The sequence below is a fragment of the Nerophis lumbriciformis genome, linkage group LG37 (genome assembly GCF_033978685.3).
Source record: "Nerophis lumbriciformis linkage group LG37, RoL_Nlum_v2.1, whole genome shotgun sequence".
NCBI lineage: Eukaryota > Metazoa > Chordata > Actinopteri > Syngnathiformes > Syngnathidae > Nerophis > Nerophis lumbriciformis.
Genome location: NC_084584.2, coordinates 18,860,259 through 18,884,629, shown reverse-complemented (window position 1 = coordinate 18,884,629; position 24,371 = coordinate 18,860,259). Strand labels below are relative to the sequence as shown.

At 40.0% G+C, this 24,371-nt stretch overlaps 2 protein-coding genes across 5 annotated transcripts in view; one reads left to right on the top strand and one right to left on the bottom strand.

The window, feature by feature from the left end:
• Positions 1-8,538, bottom strand: part of LOC133577221 (TBC1 domain family member 20) — a 16,418-nt gene extending 7,880 nt beyond the window's left edge. The window contains exons 1-2 of one of the 4 annotated variants that reach the window (XM_061930856.1): positions 8,453-8,538; positions 2,407-2,461 (exon numbers count right to left, since the gene is read on the bottom strand). In XM_061930856.1, the coding sequence (XP_061786840.1) occupies positions 2,407-2,461; positions 8,453-8,459 (62 nt within the window). In that variant the 5' untranslated portion in view covers positions 8,460-8,538. Of the gene's footprint in view, positions 1-2,406; positions 2,462-2,634; positions 3,124-4,062; positions 4,280-8,452 lie in introns of those variants that run through there. The other 3 variants (XM_061930854.1, XM_061930853.2, XM_061930855.1) reach the window with 3 other exon arrangements.
• dgat1a (diacylglycerol O-acyltransferase 1a) lies at positions 3,306-24,371 on the top strand. The gene is made up of 17 exons (XM_061930849.1): positions 3,306-3,774; positions 4,168-4,255; positions 4,923-4,963; positions 5,041-5,126; positions 5,338-5,390; positions 10,739-10,844; positions 10,913-11,041; positions 11,107-11,181; positions 11,258-11,361; positions 11,437-11,475; positions 16,376-16,417; positions 16,495-16,539; positions 16,755-16,867; positions 17,028-17,093; positions 22,706-22,793; positions 22,852-22,914; positions 23,008-24,371. The coding sequence occupies exons 1-17, from the start codon at positions 3,524-3,526 to the stop codon at positions 23,152-23,154; spliced, it is 1,536 nt and encodes a 511-aa protein (XP_061786833.1). The 5' UTR covers positions 3,306-3,523; the 3' UTR covers positions 23,155-24,371.

The window sequence follows — 24,371 nt, the reverse complement described above, 5'->3', positions numbered from 1 at the left end:
GTTTTCTTCTCTTCTTTTACTTTTGGTGTAAATCACTTTGTACCCATGTTCAGTTCAGTTTCAGTTTATTTCGAACATGCAATGTAATCACACATTTCCAGTTGTTTCATTACAGCACATCCAAAAAGGAGTAGGAAGAAGCAGAGCTTATTTAATCCTACCCCTTTTAATACCATTGCAATTTTTTCCAATTTTGTTGTTCTCTGTAACAGAACAGTGAACAAATAAATAATATACAATAGTAAGCAAACTAATATTAAATACATAAATAATAATTGTCTCAATAAAAAAGGGAAAAAAGGGTTCAAGATGTTCATCATAATTCTTGTTCTGTGTACTTTGTGAACACTTGTAGTTTGAACAGTCACATAAACTGAATCATATTGGTGCTTTGTTTTATTTATTGGTTAATCCATTCCATAATTTAATTCCACATATAGATATGCTAAAAGGTTTTAAAAGTGTTGTACGAGCATACAAATGTTTTAAATTAGATTTTCCTCTAAGTTTATATGTCTCCTCTTTTGTTGAGAAGAATTGTTGTACAAACCCCGTTTCCATATGAGTTGGGAAATTGTGTTGGATGTAAATATAAACGGAATACAATGATTTGCAAATCATTTTCAACCCATATTCAGTTGAATATGCTACAAAGACATTTGATGTTCAAACTGATAACATTTATTTTTTTGCAAATAATCATTAACTTTAGCATTTGATGCCAGCAACACGTGACAAAGACGTTGGGAAAGGTGGCAATAAATACTGATAAAGTTAAGGAATGCTCATCAAACACTTATTTGGGACATCCCACAGATGAACAGGCAAATTGAGAACAGGTGGGTGCCATGATTGGGTATAAAAGTAGATTCCATGAAATGCTCAGTCATTCACAAACAAGGATGGGGCGAGGGTCACCACTTTGTCAACAAATGTGTGAGCAAATTGTTGAACATTTTAAGAAAAACCTTTCTTAACCAGCTATTGCAAGGAATTTAGGGATTTCACCATCTACGGTCCGTAATATCATCAAAGGGTGCAGAGAATCTGGAGAAATCACTGCACGTAAGCAGTTAAGCCTGTGACCTTCGATCCCTCAGGCTGTACTGCATCAACAAGCGACATCAGTGTGTAAAGGATATCACCACATGGGCTCAGGAACACTTCAGAAACCCACTGTCAGTAACTACAGTTGGTCGCTACATCTGTAAGTGCAAGTTAAAACTCTCCTATGCAAGACGAAAAACGTTTATCAACAACACCCAGAAACGCCGTCGGCTTTGCTGGGCCTGAGCTCATCTAAGATGGACTGATACAAAGTGGAAAAGGGTTCTGTGGTCTGGCGAGTCCACATTTCAAATTGTTTTTGGAAACTGTGGACGTTGTGTCCTCCGGACCAAAGAGGAAAAGAACCATCCGGATTGTGATAGGGGCAAAGTTGAAAAGCCAGCATCTGTGATGGTATGAGGGTGTATTAGTGCCCAAGACATGGGTAACTTACACATCTGTGAAGGCGCCATTAATGCTGAAAGGTACATACAGGTTTTGGAGCAACATATGTTGCCATCCAAGCAACGTTACCATGGACGCTCCTGCTTATTTCAGCAAGACAATGCCAAGCCACGTGTTACATCAACGTGGCTTCATAGTAAAAGAGTGCGGGTACTAGACTGGCCTGCCTGTAGTCCAGACCTGTCTCCCATTGAAAATGTGTGGTGCATTATAAAGCTTAAAATACCACAACAGAGACCCCCGGACGGTTGAACAACTTAAGCTGTACATCAAGCAAGAATGGGAAAGAATTCCACCTGAGAAGCTTAAAAAATGTGTCTCTTCAGTTCCCAAACATTTACTGAGTGTTGTTAAAAGGAAAGGCCATGTAACACAGTGGTAAACATGCCCTTTACCAACTACTTTGGCACATGTTGCAGCCATAAAATTCTAAGTTAATTATTATTTGCAAAAAAAAAATAAAGTTTATGAGTTTGAACATCAAATATCTTGTCTTTTTAGTGCATTCAATTTAATATGGGTTGAAAAAGATTTGCAAATCATTGTATTCCGTTTATATTTACATCTAACACAATTTCCCAACTCATATGGAAACGGGGTTTGTACATTCTTGGGTAGCAGGTTATAGTTTGCTTTATACATAATTTTAGCTGTTTGATAATGCACCAAATCGTTGAATTTCCATAATTGTGATTTAATAAATAAAGGGTTTGTCTGTTCTGTATGAACTGTATGAACAGTGGTATATACATTTAATAAAGTTTGATTGATTTAAAGATTAACACGGACAGTATTAATGTTTTATAAAGTGCTATCAACTTCTGACAAGTTCAGCTGATTGTGTGGTTTTGCTTGATTACCAGATGAAATCGATCACATCATCACAATGTTCACCTGTTCAAAGCCTGATGTATCTCAGCCAACTTCTGTTTTTTCCCACAGTTTACATCTGTGAAGGGAGGTAGGTAGATGTGAGACTGCCACGTAGGCGACACTAGCAAACTTAAATTATACAGTACTTGAATGAGATACAATGTCATTCTAAAAAAACAAGCAAATGTAATGGCTGAGAAAACAGCGAGCAATGTTTAACTTGCTAGCTAAACTGTTGGGTTGACTTACCTCTCTCGACAGGTAGCACCTCAACTCCTACGCTATTACGTTTCTTTCTCTTGGGCTTTTTCATTCCCTATTAATATATCATGGTCACACAAAGAAGTCGTTGTTTCCAGGCCAATAACAGTTCATTCAGCTTGTAAAATCATTCATGACATCGACCGTCACTTCCACGTCTTACCAGACTTCGCGACAGCTGAGGCTGGTAGTGGCACAACCTACACACACTTAAAACTACGAGGCTTGGCGACGATTGGTCAAAAAATGAACGTGACTAAGAAGTTGAAGATGATTGGTCGGTTGACAGAATGTGGTCTCAAGCAAACTTGACTGTGCTGTAGTTCTTTGAAGTCGCAGTGATATGGTGTAATTGTTAACGATATAATATCTCATTTAGCACTGATTGACACAAAACATTATTTTACCAACGACACTTTGTTGTGTAAAATATTTAATTCACCATAGACGCTTTATTGGCCGTATTATTCATCCACCTTTTTGAACAACTCGCTCCTGATATCTAATGGTTAAAATTACATTTTAACCAATAAAAAATGCTTATATCAAGGCAATGTTAAGCAAATGTCAGTAATATTTAAAATAGAGTGAAATAATAGTAGTTGTCCTTATATTTCGTAATCTAGAGAGTAACTACCAAAAAAAATGAGACGCCAACCGGAAGACATCCTGCTCAATGGAAGGGGGGATATCAGATAACATCTGGCAACCAGTCAGATGATAATTGCACCTTGAGCTTAGTAGCGCCGGTCATGAAACGCGTCTTACAAGTTCCGGCAGGGGCACACGTGTAACCCCTGCATGTATTTCGGGGACACCGCCCACAAAAAGGACATGTCTGCTGGTAGGTAAACACTGCCTGACCGAAGCCGCTCAAATGAGCGACAGAGCCGAGATGAGAGGGCCCACAGCCCGCCAAAGACGGACTACTATTTCATCCAACGGGGGTAAGTACCACAATGGTGGTGGAGATAAACCTCCTCCATGCCCCGGTAAAAAGAAGACGGAAGAGGCGTCCAGGCATGTTGACAACAACGGGAAGGCAGACAAGGAGAAAGTTCAGCAGCCCTCAGACAACCAAAGGAAACCAACAACGAGTAATTTGGACGAAATCAGTGAGGGACTCAGGTAACCATTTGAGGACACCCTCTACTGTCGTAAATACATGTTTCTCACTTCAGTTCTCAGCCGACTGCTTTTTCAAATATTTATTACAAAGACACCATATATGTAGCTTTCTTTTAAGAACATGTCTCCGTTTTTATGTGTAATGTTGTAAATGAATGGAGTAATTATAAAAAATACAATTGCACTTGAACATTGCAGAGGGGGGGATGATTTTACTGTTATTGCATTGCGAATTTTCATTAAAATGACATTCATCTACGTACAAGCAAGTAGAAAACAAACACTTACATTGATGTGAAATGTATTTCCTCTTTTTTGACATGTATGCTGTTTGCCCCCAATGTTTTGCCATGTCCATGACACTACAATAGCACAATTCTGTTTTTCTTGTAGCTGCCATGTCCTACAGGAGTCACTTCTGAGCTCAGCCAGCGGCTACAGTAACTACAGAGGAATCCTCAACTGGTGTGTTGTCATGCTGGTGAGTGCAACACAAAAATGTGACCTGTGTGCATAATCAGGATTCTTGTGGACACCATGCACAGATGCACAATTGTGTTGTCTTGATACATGATACATACCAGTCATCCTTGATTCCAAAATAAAACACCCTCACGGCTTCAGCCCATAAATAGAATCACAAAGTAGCTAACCACACACACAGTTTCTACTAATGCATGTTTTTGTCCACTTATTTCTATTATTGCCTTATAGTATTGATATGTAGCCACCAGGGGTTGCAGACACAAGATTCATGCCTTAAGACTAGATAAAAATATCTTTCGATACATGAAACCGCAAGTAAAGTGTTGCCCATTGGGTAAACTTGCCAAAGGTTACTAAAGCATGGGTCAGTAATTTGCACATAAGTTGCATCACTTCTCAGTAAATTCATGTTGGACAAACGTGAAGAGTGAATCACACACACCCCTGCCCTTTTACATTTACTAGTCATCACAAACCATAAAGGTTTATCTCAAATATCTTGTTGTAGTTGTTGTCTCACATCTGATTGGAGGAGCTTCAATGTCAAAAGCTTGCGATGAGGCCGCACCTTGACCTTTTTTATTGAGCAACATAACCATATATTATATTTTTGTAGTAATTATAAAAATATGTGAAGAGTAATCCATGCCTCTCTTTTTCAGGTGCTGAGTAATGCTCGTCTCTTCCTGGAGAACATTATAAAGTGAGCGTGCATCCTAATTGTACATTTATATCCGTGCATGCCGCAGCTTAACTAGGTCACATTTATTGCTGCCGTAGGTACGGCATCCTGGTAGACCCAATCCAGGTGGTGTCTCTTTTCCTGAAGAACCCTTACAGCTGGCCTGCTGCTTGCCTCATCATTGGTATGACACTCTTTTGTTTTATTTTTAAAGTGCTTACATTTGACAGGGTTTTTCATAAACCTACCTATGCATTATCTATTCTAAGCCAATGAGAAGCCTGGTTCAAGTCCAAGCAGCTGCTTTTGAAAGGAGTGTGTCAGTAATAAACTCAAGTATTCCTGTCAAAGTTCACCGCTGTTATTTTTTTCCCTTCTCTGTCTTTGTTTTTCAGTGTCCAATGTGTTCATATTAGCTGCATTGTACATTGAGCGACGTCTAGCTGTGGTAAGTCCATCCAAATATTATAGTTTGTGTTTTTGCACTTCTAAATACGGTGGCAAATAGGGAAAAAATGCGCAAGATGCAAAAGCAAAATACTGCAAATGCCCAAAACACTCACAAACTCCAAAATACACTTGCAATGGAAAAAATGCTAGAAATTAATGCCGCAAAATGAATGTTAGACAGGCAAGCAACAGACCTGCCTACATGTACACTTTTTTCGTACCCATGTTTTGACCCCGGGCAGCAAGGTGACACAGTGGTCAGGGCTAGGTCCTGGGTTCAATTCCCGGGCTCGGGGTCTTTCTATGTGGAGTTTGCATGTTCCCCCCTTGACTGCGTTTGTTCTCTCCGGGTACTTCAGCTTCCTCCCACCTCCAAAAACATGCACCTGGCGATAAGCTGATTGGCAACACTAAATTGCCCCTAAGGTGTGTGAATGTGAGTTGTCAGTCTGTGTTGGCCCCGGGATGAGGTGGCGACTTGTCCAGGGTGTACCCTACATTCCGCCCAAGTGCAGCTGGGATAAGCTCCAGTGACCCTGAGAAGATGGATGCCTGTTTTGACCCCTTCGCTGCTCTCCGGGGACGCATTTTGTTCCAAAAAATTACCTCAATTTACAAGCACATCGCGTTCCACGACTAAGCACCCCCACCAAATAAAATTAATTGAAATCAATTTAATCTTTGCTTGGCCCTCCCAAAACACAACACATTTAACATTTAACATGCCTTTTCAAAAGAAAAACTAACTTCTAAAAAGGAAATATTGTTCGTAAAATCTTACAAAATCATATACTTAAAGGAAACCTACTATACAAAAAAAAAAAGTTTCCTACTTATCAATTTTTGACTAATTGAAGAGCACAGAAGTTGATTATGTATTAAAATTTCTCGGAAGTGCCTCAACTTTCAGATACCCGAGTCTGATTTCTCAAAAGTGCCCTTAATGAACTCGTAAAATTTTACATCTCAAGATCCTATAAAATTGTACCCAAAGGTAAGTTTACAACGCTTTTATAGTAATATATGTCCTTATAATCTTGAAATATAAAGTCAATCTGAGCATTGAAACATGTTTTTTGTGCTAGTTGAAACTGTCTGTGTGAGGCTGCCGCCATTAAAATCCACAAACATTGTGTAATATTTCATCCAGAAAAACTCCTTTGTGGTCAGATAGTATCATACTAATGCACAATTATTTGCTCTAAAATGGCGTTTTGTGATGTTTTTAAATGATTCACAGTTTGTACTCAAAAAGGTATGCCTATACCGTAAGTGAGCTCTTGCCGCTAATTGTGTCAATTGTCTTAAGATATTTAGCTTTTGAAATTGTTTGTCACATGCCTACACCAGTTCACGCCACACCGGCTCACACTTCCCCCTACAAACACTCTTGTGTAGCATGACGTGCACCTCAAAATAAACCCTCCATTACTGCTAGTGAGTTATTGGTCCAATGAATGTGAAATGTACTTTTCCAAAATGCAACCGGCGGCACCATTGATAAACAAGAGTGATATTCGTTCTTTGTTAGATGGCGTTTGCTTACCACTGAAAAAGCTCAACCACCCAGTTGCAGCTAACATTAGCAGCAAAAATGTAGGCAATTTAGCAAGCCACAGCATTAGCACTTCACTAAACTAAAGAACAACGCCCCGGTTATGAGAACTCTATACCAGCATATCTATGATTTAGAGCAGTGGTTCTTAACCTTGTTGGAGGTACCGAACCCCACCAGTTTCATATGCGCATTCACCGAACCCTTCTTTTTTCAAATTCAAGAAAAAGTCATATATTTTTTCACTGGTTCACAAAATGAACCGTGCATGAACATCACCTTGTTCAAAGAACAAAACCAACACAGTGCATGAACTCACAACAAATTACACACCTTACACACATTACCATGAATTGATTAACGTGGACCCCGACTTAAACAAGTTGAAAAACGTATTCTAGTATTACCATTTAGTGGTCAATTGTACGGAATATGTACTGTACTGTGTAAACTGTACTGTGTATTTTCTTCCTTTGCAATCTGCTAGTAAAAGTTTCAATCGATAAATCAAACAACCTGCAATCAGATGGAAAATTAGAGGGAACATTGTTTGGGGGTATCCATAATACGCTAATAGGGAGAAGTTTTTATTTACACGATAAGTCGGATGTGTCTTTACCTCCGTGGCGGAGGCTCCGCCGAACCCCTGAGGCCGACTCACCGAACCCCTAGGGTTCGATCGAACCCAGGTTAAGAACCACTGATTTAGAGCCTATGAAGAGGCACATGTCAGCATATTCTTTGTTCTCTGTATTCTACTAGAAGTAATTACTTGAAATTATTTAATCATCACTTTTATTTTGTGATGATGAACAATGATACATTTGATGTGCTAATTAACTTACAGCAATGTCAGTCATTTTATTTTATATTATCTGAAGCAGACAAAAACAGCGAGTTCAACGTTTAATACTTGTTTTTGAAATGTATCGCTCAGAAAAGTGTTTTTAGTATTAAGATGAGGTTGATTAATCACAGATATAGTTAATCACTTTTTTTTTGTGATGATGAACAATTATATTTTTGACGTTCTAGTGTAACTTACAGCACTGTTTGATTGGTCTGTTTATTTCATATTGTGTTATCTAAAACAGACAAAAAGCAACATGTTCAATGTTGAAAACTTGCTTTTGTATCGCTCAGAAAAGTGTATTTTAATATTCAAGCAAGATCGATTAATAACTAATAAATTCATATGTAATTAATCACTCTTTTTGTATTGCATGACAGCACGAGATTAGATCCAGCTGCAATAACATTCATGTTCCCTCTTTAATTACCATAATTCGCTTGCATATTGTCACAAGAGAAATGCTAATACTAATAAATATTATTATATAAAAATTGGGTGCATTTTTTTATTTTTTTAAAGGCTAAGAAAAACATACTCTTAACTGGTTTTGGGCAATAATATGACTACCGGTAAGTGTTTAACAAAGACATCAGGAAAAATCTACCTTTTTAAAAAAAACAAAATCCCACCAACTTTCTTCAGAGCATCCTACCGCTCATGTCTTTAAAGACGGATATCCATCAGGCCAACAAGTCGTATATGTATCATCTTCTTTAGTTACAATCATTTCTGTTTTCTACTAAATGTTCATTGCTCTCTGCACCACCACCTTTCTTCATATCATACGTGTCACATAGGCATCAAACATTAGCATCATGGTTATGACGGTTTTGAAAGTCTTGTATTAATAGCATCAATATTCTCATAAAAATCCTTATAAACTTTGATGTGGTGTTTACATTTTAACTGCATATTCTCTAATAAGTCTAGGATAATAAATAATGTTCTCATTATGGTGTTTGTTTGTTTTTGTTTATGGCCAATTTTTGTGTGTGTAGAGTTTGCAGTTTCAAAACACAGAAATATGTGTGGATGTATTGTTCTTAGGGAGTTGGTAATGGTACCTTTTCACATTTGAATCAATATGGTACCAGTTACTGGTACATTGGAATCAATATTCAACGATACCAATTTTTACACATTTTTGTGTGTTCTTGTTCTTACATGTTATTTGTTAAGTAATAATAGATTATTTTTTTATTTAAAATTTAACACTGAGCTCATATTCAAACTGTGCTGTTCTGTTATATATTGTTTTTTTACACTTCTGAATCTCATTTTCAAATATTATACAGTCATACCTCAATTTACGAGCTTAATTGTCTCTGTGACAGCGCTCTTAACACAAAACATTTGTATCTCAAATCAAAATGGAAATGAACTGAAATCAATATGGTGTTGGTGTTGGCTCCCAAAAACACAGTCATTTCAATGTGTAACATGCCTTTTATAAAGAAAAACAAAGTTTTAGATAAAAAAAATTATATAAAAACATTACAATATAATGTAGTACAAGTTGTTTTTATGAAGTAAGTTTTCTTGGAACTTAAAGCATAACACCAAGGTATAGTTCTTATTTTAAATCATTCTTAAGTTGGGGCACTTGTAAGTTGAGGTACTGCTGTATAGTAGACTTTGCATGCAGTTGCAATTGCAAGACATTAGCCAGATGAAGTGGTTCGGGCATCTGCTCAGGATGCCACCCGAACGCCTCCCTAAGGAGGTGTTTAGGGCACGTCCGACCGGCAGGAGGCCACGGGGAAGACCCAGGACACGTTGGGAAGACTATGTCTCCCAGCTGGCCTGGGAACACCTCGGGATCCCCCGGGAGGAGCTGGACAAAGTGGCTGGGGAGAGGGAAGTCTGGGCTTCTCTGCTTAGGCTGCTGCCCCCGCGACCCAACCTCGGATAAGCGGAAGAAAATGGATGGATGGATGGATAGACGGCAGTAACGTATATACTATGGCAACACAGGAATGACAGGAAATTGTCTTCACCTTTAAGCTGAATGTGCCCGTTTTGTCTTTTGTTGATCCCTACAAAGTATTTATACTATAAGTATAGTATTAATTACACACTACCTGTTTGATAATAATGTCCATTTTAGTTGTTTTGATTACCAAATTTGATGGTGTTAAAATTGCTAAAGCTAATAAGTAGCATGGCATATCCAATGTAAATTAGCAACGAGGTAGCACATTTTGAAAAGTGGAGCCTTACTGTACCTTAGAGTGCTTTCTGTCTGGCCCGTTTGCTTTGTTAGCATGGAAAATGGGGATGGCGTGCCGCAGTTGGGAGAGTGGCTGTGCCAGCAACCTGAGGGTTCTTGGTTCAATCCCCACCTTCTACCATCCTAGTCACGTCAGTTGTGTCCTTGAGCAAGACACTTCACCCTTGCTCCTGATGGGTCCTGGTTAGCGCCTTGCATGGCAGCTCCCGCCATCAGTGTGTGAATGTGTGTGTGAATGGGTGAATGTGGAAATAGTGTCAAAGCGCTTTGAGTTCCTTAAAAAAGGTAGAAAAGCACTATACAAGTATAACCCATTTACCATTTACCAAAATTGCAACATTACCTAGTGGTAGTCCGGCTGAGTCCGCTTTGAGTGCCGGTTTCCCCGCCAAGCGATTGAGCCTGTACTGACGTCACGTCACGTGCAACAAAGGTATCTCAATATGGCACCAATTGATTTTATGACAATCCTTTGTCAAACCTAATAAAAGTACCTAACTCGGTACCTATCCCTAATTGTTCAACTGTGCGAGCACCACAACAACCTTTTTAGCCACAACTGCACATACAGTAAATACACTGATAGAGATAGGCTCCAGCACCCCCCGCGACCCGGAAGGGAAAAGAGGTAGAAAATGGATGGATGGATGGCAACAGGACCACTACAAATGTGCTCCATTTGTGTTGCTTTTTGTGTGTGCTATCTAGGGAACTGTGTCCGAAACTACCGGCTTGATTCTTCACATATTTAACTTGGCCTCCATGTTGGTTTTCCCCTCTGCAATAGTCCTCACAGTGAATTCCATTACACCAGGTAGGAAACATATTGCACACAATTTCTGCATTAAATCTCCTCTGATGCTAATAAAAATGTTGTGTCAGTGGGTGGCATCCTCTCCTTGGGAGTCTACACAGTGCTGTTCCTCAAGCTGTACTCCTACCAAGACACCAACAGGTGGTGCCGTGAGATCAGACAAGCCAAAGCCAAGAAGTTGACTCGCTCCTACTCCTGTTAGTATTTTTGAAAGCAAGTGCATGTTGATAGAGTTTGAAAGTATAACGTTTTGCATTTGCAGGTCCTTCTGTGGCCCAGTCCAATGGATTAGCAGTGCACACAAACGTCTCCTACCCTGGCAACCTCACCCACAGAGGTACCAAACAACTCTTGATTAGTTTTATTGATTAACTCACAGATGGAAACTTCCTGTACCTTAATTTTTTCCTCAGACATGTACTACTTTGTGTTTGCCCCAACGCTCTGCTACCAGCTCAACTTCCCCAGGTCGCCGCGGATACGCAAGAGGTTCCTCATCAGGCGGCTCTTTGAGATGGTAAGGTCAACATTTTATTCAGAAGGTGCTACTTTGAAGAGAGTTGTGAAAGTGTTGTTTGCTTCTTCCTGGCAGCTCTTCTTCATGCAGCTCCTAGTGGGATTAATCCAGCAGGTAATAAATAATAAAACATGTAATTTCCACAGTAATACCTAGGGATGTAACGGTATCAAAATCTCACGATATGATACTATCAGGATATTAGCCCACGGTCAGATATTTTTGTGGTATATGTCCAAAAAAGAGACTTAAAATGTTATAGTTTGTAAAATGAAGTGGCAAGAATGTTTCGAATAAACACACTTTCTGTAATTAAACACAAACATAATGCTCAAAAATTCTATTACAATGTTCTATTATATATATTACAAACTGAATGTTGCAAATTGCTTTAACAAATTTTACTCAACCATCGCTTCCACGTTGGTAAGCAAATTGCCCTCACATTCAGGCCTCTACGGTGAACAGCACATCCAAGACTTTTACCAAAAAAAGGGGGTAAGCAAGGATGACTTCAAGTTTGTCAAAGTTAAAACTGATGATATGTTACAGAAACTCAGCTCGCTGCAGCCAAGCAAAGCCACAGGACATGATAATGCTCCCACCAGATTTCTCAGAGACGCAACTGTCACGATTACCCCAATGGTTGCTCATATCACCAACTTGTCTATCAATCAGTTTCATGTCCCACAAGAATTAAAGCTCGCGATAATATCACATCTGTATAAAAAAATTTGACCCCGGCAACTACCGCCCTGTTTCCATCCTTTGCTCCATCTCATAGGTTATAGAGAGGTTAATATAAGAGCAAATAGATAATTATTCATCAAATCGCGAGCCTCTATTCAAATTTCAATCAGGATTCAGAAAATCACATTCCACCAATACATGCCTACTGTACCTAACCTACTACATCAGGCGAGAGATAGACATGGGCAAGTACTGTGGAATGGTTATGCTGGATCTTCAAAAGGCATTCGACACAGTTAACCACTCAATACTGTTAAACACGTGTATGCGTGCGTGTGCGTGCGTGCATCCGGTAAAACCATAATGTTCACGTTAGTTAGTGTCTTAACTTCAGAGAAACAGTGTTCTCTATTGTGGACATCTTATATTACTTTGAAAAATGCTAATTCTCAGAAAAGTTAGCTGACAATTTAACATTTAATAATATAAATACCTCACAAATTGACGCTTGGTCTCTTTGGAATCAAACTTATTTTCCAGACGGTGGTTTATAAAGTACCTTCTCATATTACTTGTGTTCCCCGCAGTGCAGTGTCACGTCATCAAACTTTATTTGTCCGTGTTGCCACCTGGCGCATTTCCTATCTAAAACATGGATAACAAATACATTTAAATCACGAGTTGATTCAAGGTATTGAACCGAATGTGGGTTAAAACATCACAACTTCTGACCGGCTTTACGTGTCGTCTTGGAATCACTCCAGACGAAGGTGGCGACTTTGCTTTGCAAAATACGCACACTAAAGAGGTTCTGTTTTCGCCAGAGTTTGTCGTCTGTCTGTTAGCAAGATAACTCAAAAAGTTATGAATAGATTTTAATGAAACCTTCAGGAAGTTGTAAAAAACAATCAATTCTCTCTCCTTTACGACCTCCCACAATTTTGGGAGATGTAGTTTAATTCCAAACCGGCTAATTCAAAAGTGCCAGCTAAAAACTACACTCACCAAGTTTTCATTTAATGCAGTCACACGTTACGGCATTATTGTGATGATTTTGATACCGAAATACTGCTGTATTTACAAAACCCAAAACCAGTGAATTTGGCACGTTGTGTAAATCGTAAATAAAAACAGAATACAATGATTTGCAAATCCTTTTAAACCTATATTCAATTGAATATACTGCAAAGACAAGATACTTAACGTTCGAACTGGTAAACTTTGTTATTTTTTGCAATTATTAGATCATTTAAAATTTGATGCCTGCAATATGTTTCAAAAAAGCTGGCACAAGTGGCAAAAAAGACTGAGAAAGTTGAGAAATGCTCATCAAACACTTATTTGGTGAACAGGCTAATTGGGAACAGGTGGGTGCCATGATTAGGTATACAAGCAGCTTCCATGCTCAGTCATTCACAAACAAGGATGGGGTGAGGGTCACCACTTTGTGAACAAATGCGTGAGCAAATTGTCGAACAGTTTAAGAACAACATTTCTCAATGAGCTGTTGCAAGGAATTTATGGATTTCACCATCTACTGTCCGTAATACCATCAAAAGGTTCAGAGAATCTGGAGAAATCACTGCACGTAAGCGGCAAGGTCGAAAAACCAACATTGAAGGTCCGTGACCTTCGATCCCTCAGGCGGTACTGCATCAAAAACTGCCATCAGTGTGTAAAGGATATCACCACATGGGCTCAGGAACACTTCAGAAAACCACTTTTAGTAACTACAGTTCGTCGCGACTCGCTACATCTGTAAGTGCAAGTTAAAACTCTACTATGCAAAGCGAAAGCCATTTATCAATAACACCCAGAAACGCCGCCGGCTTCGCTGGGCCCAAGCTCATCTAAGATGGACTGATGCAAAGTGGAAAAGTGTTCTGTGGTCTGAAGAGACCACATTTCAAATTGTTTTTGGAAACTGTGGATGTCGTGTCCTCCGAACCAAAGAGGAAAAGAACCATCCAGATTGTTACAGGCGCAAAGTTCAAAAGCCAGCATCTGTGATGGTATGGAGGTATATTAGTGCCCAAGGCATGGGTAACTTACACATCTGTGAAGGCACCATTAAAGGCCTACTGAAACCCACTACTACCGACCACGCAGTCTGATAGTTTTTATATCAATGATGAAATCTTAACACATGCCAATACGGCCGGGTTAGCTTACTAAAGTGCAATTTTAAATTTCGCGCGACATATCCTGCTGAAAACGTCTCGGTATGATGACGTCAGCGCATGACGTCGTGGATTGTAGAGGACATTTTGAGACAGCATGGTTGCCAGCTATTAAGTCGTCTGTTTCATCGCAAAATTCCACAGTATTCTGGACATCTGTGTTGGTGAATCTTTTGCAATTTGTTCAATGAACAATGGAGACAGCAAAGAAGAAAGCTGTAGGAGGGAAGCGGTGTATTGCGGCTGACTTCATCAACACAAACACGGCCGGTGTTTCATTGTTTACATTCCCGAAAGATGACAGTCAATCTTTACCATTGGCCTGTGGAGAACTGGGACAACAGAGACTCTTACCAGGAGGACTTTGAGTTGGATACGCAGACGCGGTACCGTGAGTACGCTTCCAAACATTTGATCGCTTGCCCGTACGTGCGTGGCGCTATGTGCATGTCACGTACATAACATTGGGGACTTTGGGGAAATATATGTGCTGTATGAACTTTAGAGAGGTGAACGGTACTTTGGGCTGTGGGATTGAGTGTGTTGTGCAGGTGTTTGAGTTGTATTGGCGGGTTATATGGACGGGAGGGGGGAGGTGTTTGTTATGCCGTATTAATTTGTGCCATATTAAATATAAGCCTGGTTGTGTTGTGGCTAATAGAGTATATATATGTCTTGTGTTTATTTACTGTTTTAGTCATTCCCAGCTGAATATCAGGTCCCACCCGCCTCTCACAGCATCTTCCCTATCTGAATCGCTCCCACTGTCCTCTAGTCCTTCACTCTCACTTTCCTCATCCACGAATCTTTCATCCTCGCTCAAATTAATGGGGAAATCGTCGCTTTCTCGGTCAGAATCGCTCTTGCTGCTGGTGGCCATGATTGTAAACAATGTGCGGAAGTGAGGAGCTCCACAACCGGTGACGTCACGCTACTCGTCTGCTACTTCCGGTACAGGCAAGGCTTTTTTATCAGCGACCAAAAGTTGCAAACTTTATCGTCGATGTTCTCTACTAAATCCTTTCAGCAAAAATATGGCAATATCGCGAAATGATCAAGTATGACACATAGAATTGACCTGCTATCCCCGTTTAAATAAGAAAATCGCATTTCAGTAGGCCATTAATGCTGAAAGGTACATACAGTTTTGGAGCAACATATGTTGCCATCACCACCAATGTCTTTTTCATGGACGCACCTGCTAATTTCAGCAAGACAATGCCAAGCCACATTCTGCACGCGTTACAACAGCGTGGCTTCATAGTAAAAGAGTGCGGGTACTAGACTGGCCTGCCTGTAGTCCAGACCTTTCTCCCATTGAAAATGTGTGGCGCATTATGAAGCGTAAAATACGACAATGGAGACCCTGCACTGTTGAACAACTTAAGCTGTATATCAAGTAGGGCTGCAACAACTAATTGATTAAATCGATTAAAATCGATTATAAAAATAGTTGGCGATTAATTTAGTCATCTATTCGTTGGATCTATGCTCTGCACGTGCGCAGAGGCATTTTTATTTTCATTTGTATTTTTTTTATAAACCTTTATTTATAAACTGAAACATGTACAAACAGCTGAGAAACAATAATCAAAATAAGTATGGAGCCAGTATGCTGGTTTTTTTCCCCAATAAAATACTGGAAAGGATAGAAATGTAGTTTGTCTCTTTTATCCGATTATTAATCGATTAATCGAAGTAATAATCGACAGATTAATCGATTATCAAATTAATCGTTAGTTGCAGCCCTAATATCAAGCAAGAATTGGAAATAATTCCACCTGAAAAGCTTCAAAAATTGGTCTCCTCCTCCTCCAAACGATTACTGAGTGTTGTTAAAAGGAAAGGCCATGTAACACAGTGGTAAAAATGCCCCTGTGCCAACTTTTTTGCAATGTGTGGCTGCCATTAAATTCTAAGTTAATGATTATTTGCAAAAAAAAAAATTAAGTTTGTCAGTTCGAACATTAAATATCTTGTCTTTGCAGTCTATTCAATTGAATATAAGTCTAAAATGATTTGCAAGTCATTGTATTCTGTTTCTATTTACACAACGTGCCAACTCCACTGGTTCTGAGTTTTGTATAATACCGTTACACCCCTAATAATACCTACCACTGATGTTATGTTTGTGTGACAAACAGTGGATGGTTCCGACCATACAAAACTCCATGAAGCCATTCCAGGTAGACTTACAGCATACACACGAATGTCTGGTGTTGAGAATTGCAAGCATGAAAACAAGTCTTTGTCTCGCTGACAGGAAATGGATTTTTCTAGAATGGTGGAACGTCTGCTCAAGCTAGCTGTGAGTGTCACAATGCGTTTAAGGACACTTTGGACACGAGATGTTTCTAAACACTTTTCTCTCTCTTCATTCTGTACCTTCTTCTTTCTCTTTCTCTCGTTTCTTTACACACTTTATCCTATTTGCTCCTTGTTTCCTCTCTCCTTTCCTGCTTCCTCATCACCCTTTTTTTATTTATATACTTACTGCTTTTCCTACCATCATATTCCTTTCAGGTGCCCAACCATCTGATCTGGTTAATATTCTTCTACTGGTTCTTCCACTCGTCCATGAACTTTGTGGCTGAGCTGCTGCAGTTTGGGGACAGAGAGTTCTACAGGGACTGGTGGTGAGTTCAAGGGGCAGTCAGTATTTTACATGCATAGTAACATGAAGCATGCTAATTAGTATTGTCATCCTTATTATGCACTGCAACGAAATGTTGTTCTTATCGGTACTGTAAAGTTAAAATTTAAATGACAAAAAAGGAAGTCTAAGTCTTATTGCAGGAACTCTGAGACTGTCACTTACTTTTGGGCAAACTGGAACATCCCGGTTCACAAGTGGTGCTTGAGGTAAGCGGCAACAACATTGGGCACACCTGCACATACATTAAATTAAGTTTGTCAAAACTATCGATACTTCAATACCAAGTTAATACCATCATGCAAGAATTACATCGATACCAGCTATTTATTAGTAAAATTAGTACCGAAGACTGTACAACACTTTTACCTTGACAAGCCACATCAATTCTTGTCACGTGAGCACTGAGTAAGGGTCCACAGAGAGTGTGCTTTACGTGTGTAGAAAACCTCCACAAAGTTGTGACCCAACCTTTATCACTTCTCTAAGTGCTTAGAAGACACAACGTTTTTTTTTGTTTTTTTTACAATGGCACATGGTAAAAATAAAATGAACAAAAAAAATTAAGAGAAAGGGCAAAACATAATGAAAAACAGATGACATGTTTTTTATGTAAACTAATTTGCTACTTATGAGCACAGTATTGCTTGTTTTGATAGACTGGGATTTGGCTGCTGGTCTTTATATATATATATATATATATATATATATATATATATATATATATATATATATATATATATATATATGTATTAGGGGTGTGGGAAAAAATCGATTCGAATTCGAATCGCGATTCTCACGTTGTGCGATTCAGAATCGATTCTCATTTTTTAAAAATCGATTTTTTATTTTTATTTTTATTATTAATTTTTTTATTAATCAACCCAACAAAACAATACACAGCAATACCATAACAATGCAATCCAATTCCAAAACCAAACCCAGCAACACTCAGAACTGCAATAAACAGAGCAATTGAGAGGAGACGACACAGAACAAACTAAAAGTCGTGAAACAAAAATTAATATTATCAACAACAGTATCAATATTAGTTACAATTTCAACATAGCAGTGATTAAAAATCCCTCATTAGACATTTATAAAAAAAAAAGAACAATAGTGTCACAGTGGCTTACACTTGCATCGCATCTCATAAGCTTGACAACACACTGTGTCCAATATTTTCACAAAGATAAAATAAGTCATATTTTTGGTTCATTTAATAGTTACAACAAATTTACATTATTGCAATCAGTTGATAAAACATCTCCACTTTACAATTATAAAAGCTTTTTACAAAAATCTACTACTCTGCTTGCATGTCAGCAGACTGGGGTAGATCCTGCTAAAATCCTATGTATTGAATGAATAGAGAATCGTTTTGAATCGGGGAAAAAAATCGTTTTTGAATCGAGAATTGTGTTGAATTGGAAAAAAAATAGATTTTGAATCGAATCGTGACCCCAAGAATCGATATTGAATCGAATCGTGGGACACCCAAAGATTCACAGCCCTAATATATATATATATATATCCAGCTGATAATGCAATTTTAATTATATGCAAAAAGATGTTGAAACACAGATTTGAGAAACACCTTGCGGTGCAGCTTGAACACATCATCAGTAAAGAACCGAGGTTCGTTGGGTGTTTCGGGTCTTTGATCTCTATACTCCCTCGCCTGGGCTACCCAACCAGGGCTGATCAGGCCCAGGCTTGTGTCCAAGCAGCGAATTACTCCATCTGTCTCCCCTCTTGATCCACAACCACTTTGAGGCTTTCTCAGCTGCCTCACTGATATTTCTGGTGGCTTTTCTCTCCAGCAACCCTCTGATTCCAAGAAGTCTGAATGCTCGATGCACAGATTGCCCTAGAAAGCCCCTGCAGCCCACAGCGGGCTCACAGCGGGCCCTCCATCCGCTCTCTCTGCATGTCTCGACCAGCCCAAGGTATTTGGCCTTCTTTCGCTCATGGGCCTCCTCCATCCGGTCTTCCCAGGGGACTGTAAGTTCCAGCAGCACAACATGCTTCGTTGAGTCAGAAGTTAAGACAAGGTCTGGCCTCAACGATGTCCTTGCTATGCGCTCTGGAAACTTCAGCTGTCTGCCGAGATCCACCTGAAGCTGCCAGTCACGGGCTGTGGCTAGCAGTCCGGTTGGGGCCTTACGTCCAGCCTGTGGTTTGTCCCCTGCCTTGACGAAGGAGATGTTATGCCTGACTGGGAGCTGGTGTTTGCTCTGCTGGATTCCATTGCCAATGGTGTCTGCTACTGCCTTCAGCACCTGGTCCTGGCGCCATGTGTACCTCCCCTCTCCCAGGGCTTTAGGGCAGTAGCTCAGAATGTGCTTCAGGGAACCCCGTGCCTTGCACAGTGGACATTCAGGTGTTTCTACTAGCCCCCAGCAATGAAGATTAGATGGACTTGGCAGGACATCAAGAACTTGAGTCTTGCTGGTTCTGACTTCCAAAGTTCTGTCCAGGTGATCTTCCGGGTAGATGCGTGGTCCCAATTTGTCCAGGCTCCTTGCTGGCGCATGGCCACTGTCTTGCTCCGGCGTTCCTCCTCAACCTCTGCACGGATCTCTCCCTGCACCATCAGCCGTCTCTCTCGACCCTGGGCTTTGTCGTAGCGTGGTCTTGTATGGCTACCCAGCCCAGCTCGTCTGACTGCCACAGCACCTACTAAGACGCCATGTCTCAGCCTTGCTTCTGCCTGGTCAACGGCCTCCTGTGCCTTCCACTTCCTCCCAGTTCTGACCTTGATGCCAGCAGAGGAGACTCTGGTGTCAGATGAGTCTCTGTAAAGTAACACCTCCCTGGCTCTGGTGACTTTAAACTCCTCGTTCAATCCGGTGAAGGGAAGTTGCAGCTTGTTGTTGTTCCCATACAGGGCAATGCTGCTTAGGCTCTTCGGCAAGCCCAGCCACCTACGCAGGTGCTGGCTGATGTTGCGTTCGAAGCCCTCCACAATGGTTACTGGGACTTCGTAGATGAGCAGAGGCCAAAGGATTCTCGGCAGGATGCCATGCTGGTATATCCAAGCCTTGAACTTCCCGGGGAGGCCTGACTTGGCCTCTGCTGATAGCCAGGTCTTCAGCTCCACATGGGCTGACTGCACTGCTGCCTTGTCCTTCAGGGTGCTGTCAAAGATATGCCCCAGACTCTCCACAGCCATAATCCCATGTAGCCCTAACTCTTCCGGGCTACATTATACACCCCCCGCTACCAAACCCCGCCCACCTCAACCGACGCACGGAAGGGGAGGGAGGGTGGGGGGTTTGATGTGTGAGGGAGCAGGGTTGGGGTGGGGGCGGGGTTTAGTGGTAGCAGGGGTGTATAATGTAGCCCGGAAGAGTCAGGGCTGCATGGGATTCTGGGTATTTGTTCTGTTGTGTTTATGTTGTGTTAAGGTGCAGATGTTCTCCCGAAATGTGTTTGTCATTCTTGTTTGGTTTTGGTTCAAAGTGTGGCTTATTATTAGTAAGAGTGTTAAAGTTGTTTTATATGGCCACCGTCAGTGTAACCTGTGTGGCTGTTGACCAAGTATGCCTTGCTGTCACTTAGGTGTGCAAGCAGAAGATGCATACAACATGTGGCTGGCCTGTCACGCTGTTAATGCAGATTGTAGAGGGTGCTAAATTCTGTACCATAATGGCACGCCCTTATTATTATCATAAGGGTGAATATCGGAGAATATTAATCCCGGTAGTCTCCTGCGAGAGGCACTGGAATCTGGAAGTCTCCTGGGAAAATCGGGAGGGTCGGCGAGTATGCAGCTGAGCCGCATCAGAGTGGTCAAAGAGCCGCATGCGGCTCCGGAGCCGCGGGTTGCCGACCCCTGGCCTAGGCTACTGTGATGAAAAACATTTTCGTACAGAGAAAACGCACAAAATTTGCGGTTTTCAAAAAGTAAGAATAATAATCCATCCATCCATTTTCTACCGCTTATTCCCTTCGGGGTCGCGGGGGGCGCTGGAGCCTATCTCAGCTACAATCGGGCGTAAGGCGGGGTACACCCTGGACAAGTCGCCACCTCATCACAGGGCCAACACAGATAGACAGACAACATTCACACTCACATTCACACACTAGGGTCAATTTAGTGTTGCCAATCAACCTATCCCCAGGTGCATGTCTTTGGATGTGGGAGGAAAATAATAATAAGAATGCTGATCACTATCGCCTGTTATTGGTCGCTGTTTTCTTGTGGTTAGCTTTTAGCTTTAGCTTTTGTACAGTAGGTTAGTTTTACCCTACTGATGATGTTGTTGCTGCAATAGTAATCTTGCAAAAGAGCTAAACTCATTGACTTAACTCGTGATAAATTACAAAAAAATATTGCATTAATCATGCATCTACCCAGATTAATTATGTAATGTATTTAAAATTTTAATAATGATTTCAGTAACACAATGAAAAAATATTTCTATATACCATTCTTCCAACAAAATTGCATTTGTGTCAAAATATGGTGGTCTTTTTTTTTAGATCATTTAAATTAGGACGTCACTCGTCAGAAAGTGTATTTTTTCCAGAATAATATAGAATAACGGCACAAACAAATGTCGGTGTTATTTTAATATTTGCAATGATAAGGGGGGGCCACACATTTTTACACAGGTTGATAGCACTCGTCAACATATTAGAAACAGCTGTTAGTCTTATGCTGTGTAGTCTCAACGATAATGTTTTTGGGTGGGCCGTCAGGGCCAGCAATGCCTTCTCTGCTGGCCTAACATAACCAGAAATCATGATCATAATTAAAGATTAAAAAAAATAATTTAATTTACTTTCCCTAAATATCTAAACGTATTAATATTCTACTCATGTCATATTATGTTCGTTCCAGTGCTGTTGTTTGTTAGTTTTAGTTTGTATCCAATCAGAATCCAGATAGCTTATGTTGCCATGCTGTATGAAATCTGCCTGAGGCCTTCAGAATCAGCAATGCGTGCGTCTATGCACTGTAAGCGATCGGGGACATACAGTGATAGACAGTTGCGATAGCCAATCAGATCACGAGTTGTTGTCAGTAAGGCCTTTTAGATGGCCTCACGTTGAACGTGACAATTACGCGTTCTGTGATTGGATACTTTACGGGACCATTAGCGGATGAATTTGAGAACACATAGAGTTGAAAGACAGTTGCGATAGCCAATCAGATCACAAGTTGTTGACGGTAGCTGTTCTGTTACAACTAAAAGTTGTAAACTCTTGTTGTTAATATGTGTCATGCTTGTCATTTAATTAACATTGTTACATCATGTAACAATGTTAATGTTAATGTTAATATGTGTATTTGTCGCCATCATGTGGTCAGGGCAGTTAATATATATTTGAGAAGTTTGTACTTTAAATCAAACTTTATTGACCGGAAGTTGCATAAGCCAAGCAGAGAAATTTACGGTATATGTTTTAATTGCTGATGCGTTTTAATAGATTTTTAAATGCGCCAGAAAATAACCCGTTTTGTATACTGTTGATGTGGTTCAATGCCCAGTAGGGTGTAAATGTGTTCCTGTATAGTATTTCTCCAGCAATGATCATGTGGTGACATCAATTATGGTACTGACCCCGAAAGGGACAAGCGGTAGAAAATGGATTGATGGAGAGGTAATCATTGAAGTCGAAGCTCACTGAAGGCCGAGGTGGGAAACGCACAGCCCGCCACTGGTTTTTATACATGATAGTATTAATAAATTGTAATTAATTATGGAAATGCTTAATTTAAAAAAAAGAATGCATTTGATTTAAAAATTGGACAAGTATAATTTATTGTTCGAGTATCTAATTATTATTTTGGTATAAATGTGTGTTACAGACATTTCTATAAGCCCATGTTAAGAAGGGGCGTCAACAAGCTTCTGGCTCAAACTGCCGTCTTCATGGTGTCCGCCTTCTTTCACGAGGTAAGCTTCACATTTTATATTATGTTTGGATGATCAATATGTCTGCTGTGCTTCGCAGTATTTGGTGAGTGTCCCTCTGAAGATGTTCCGACTGTGGGCCTTTATGGGCATGATGGCTCAGGTAAACACCCTCCCTTTAAAAAAAAAAAAAATGCACGTTCTCCTCTTTTCTTGTACATCAAATTTCCCCTTTTTTTTGTTTGACCCACGCCAGGTTCCCCTCGCTTGGTTCGTGGGTCGCTTCCTGAACGGCATCTACGGCAACGCGGCCGTGTGGATGTCGCTAATCATCGGGCAGCCGGTTGCTGTGTTGATGTACGTGCACGACTACTACATCTTGCATTACGGCAGAAGCACGTAGCCCAGCAGAGACGTTAAGTGTCAGACTTTAAAGGATCTTTGCACGGAGCCTTACTGTGTCTGGAAGGCTGCTAAATGGCCAAAGATGATAAATATGAGGACTGATGGAGACGATGTCTGAGAAGCAAATGAGCTTTTTCCTACATTCACAAAACAATGCAACTATGGTATATTATGTGTATTAAACGTTTTTGGTATTATTTTTCATTACTACTGCAATAATGTGCCAATCACAATTAACTTAATTGAAATATTTTGCACTTTAAAGAAATGCATGCTTTTCTCTCTCGATTGCCATCAAGTTGAGTTGTCCACGCTAAATTGACACCAACTGACTTCTTTAATATCAAGAGTTTCAGGGAATGTTAGTATGAAATAAAGCTTGGCATATTTCCAAAAAAAAGTGCCTGCTCAAAAAATAGGCCAAATACTTTTGGTTAAAACATCTTTGATGAGCAAATTTGGATGTTATCAGTGCACTCATGTAGCCAAACGTGACTGTAAAGTTTGTTTTGTGAACTCTAAATCTGTTCTGGAATCCAAGAAATGTAGCTTGAACTGTATTTTGATGTGTGTATTGAATGTTTAATGGAGAAATACTGGTCATGTCGAGATGTGTTTGACACATTTTATGAATATTCCAACCTGGTTTTTTTGGGACTGATAGCCCCACCCCACCCTCAAAATGCCAGATTATTTCATTTCAAACACTTTGATACTCAAGACCATCATGGTGTCTTTCTTGGAAGTGAAAAGTTACAATGGAAGTGTTTGTATTTCCTTACCTGTTTGCCCTGTGGAGTGCATTTACACTCAAGCCCGCCTCCTGGTTTAATCACTGTTAGGCACTAAGTTCTGATAAATACCAGTCCTTTATTTAGATGTTTACATTTTCAGTAACTGACATTTGAAACCCTGGAGGATTGAAATTAATTAACAATTTATAAACTCAAACTTTTGTAATAAAGACTGAAATATGACCACATTTCATTCAAATCTTTGGGCTTTTTGAACCCAACCCCTCCTGTGTCCCAAAAAACCCTGAGTTTGTAAACAATTAATTTGAGCGACACAACAAAAACAATGTTTTTCCATTTTTGTATTTAAACAAAAAAATGTAAACCAAAAATGTATAGCAATATCAAAAATAGTGATTAGAATGTATAAATATATGTATCATTATCACTTATTTCGATTGCCATCACAGCCGCTAATAAA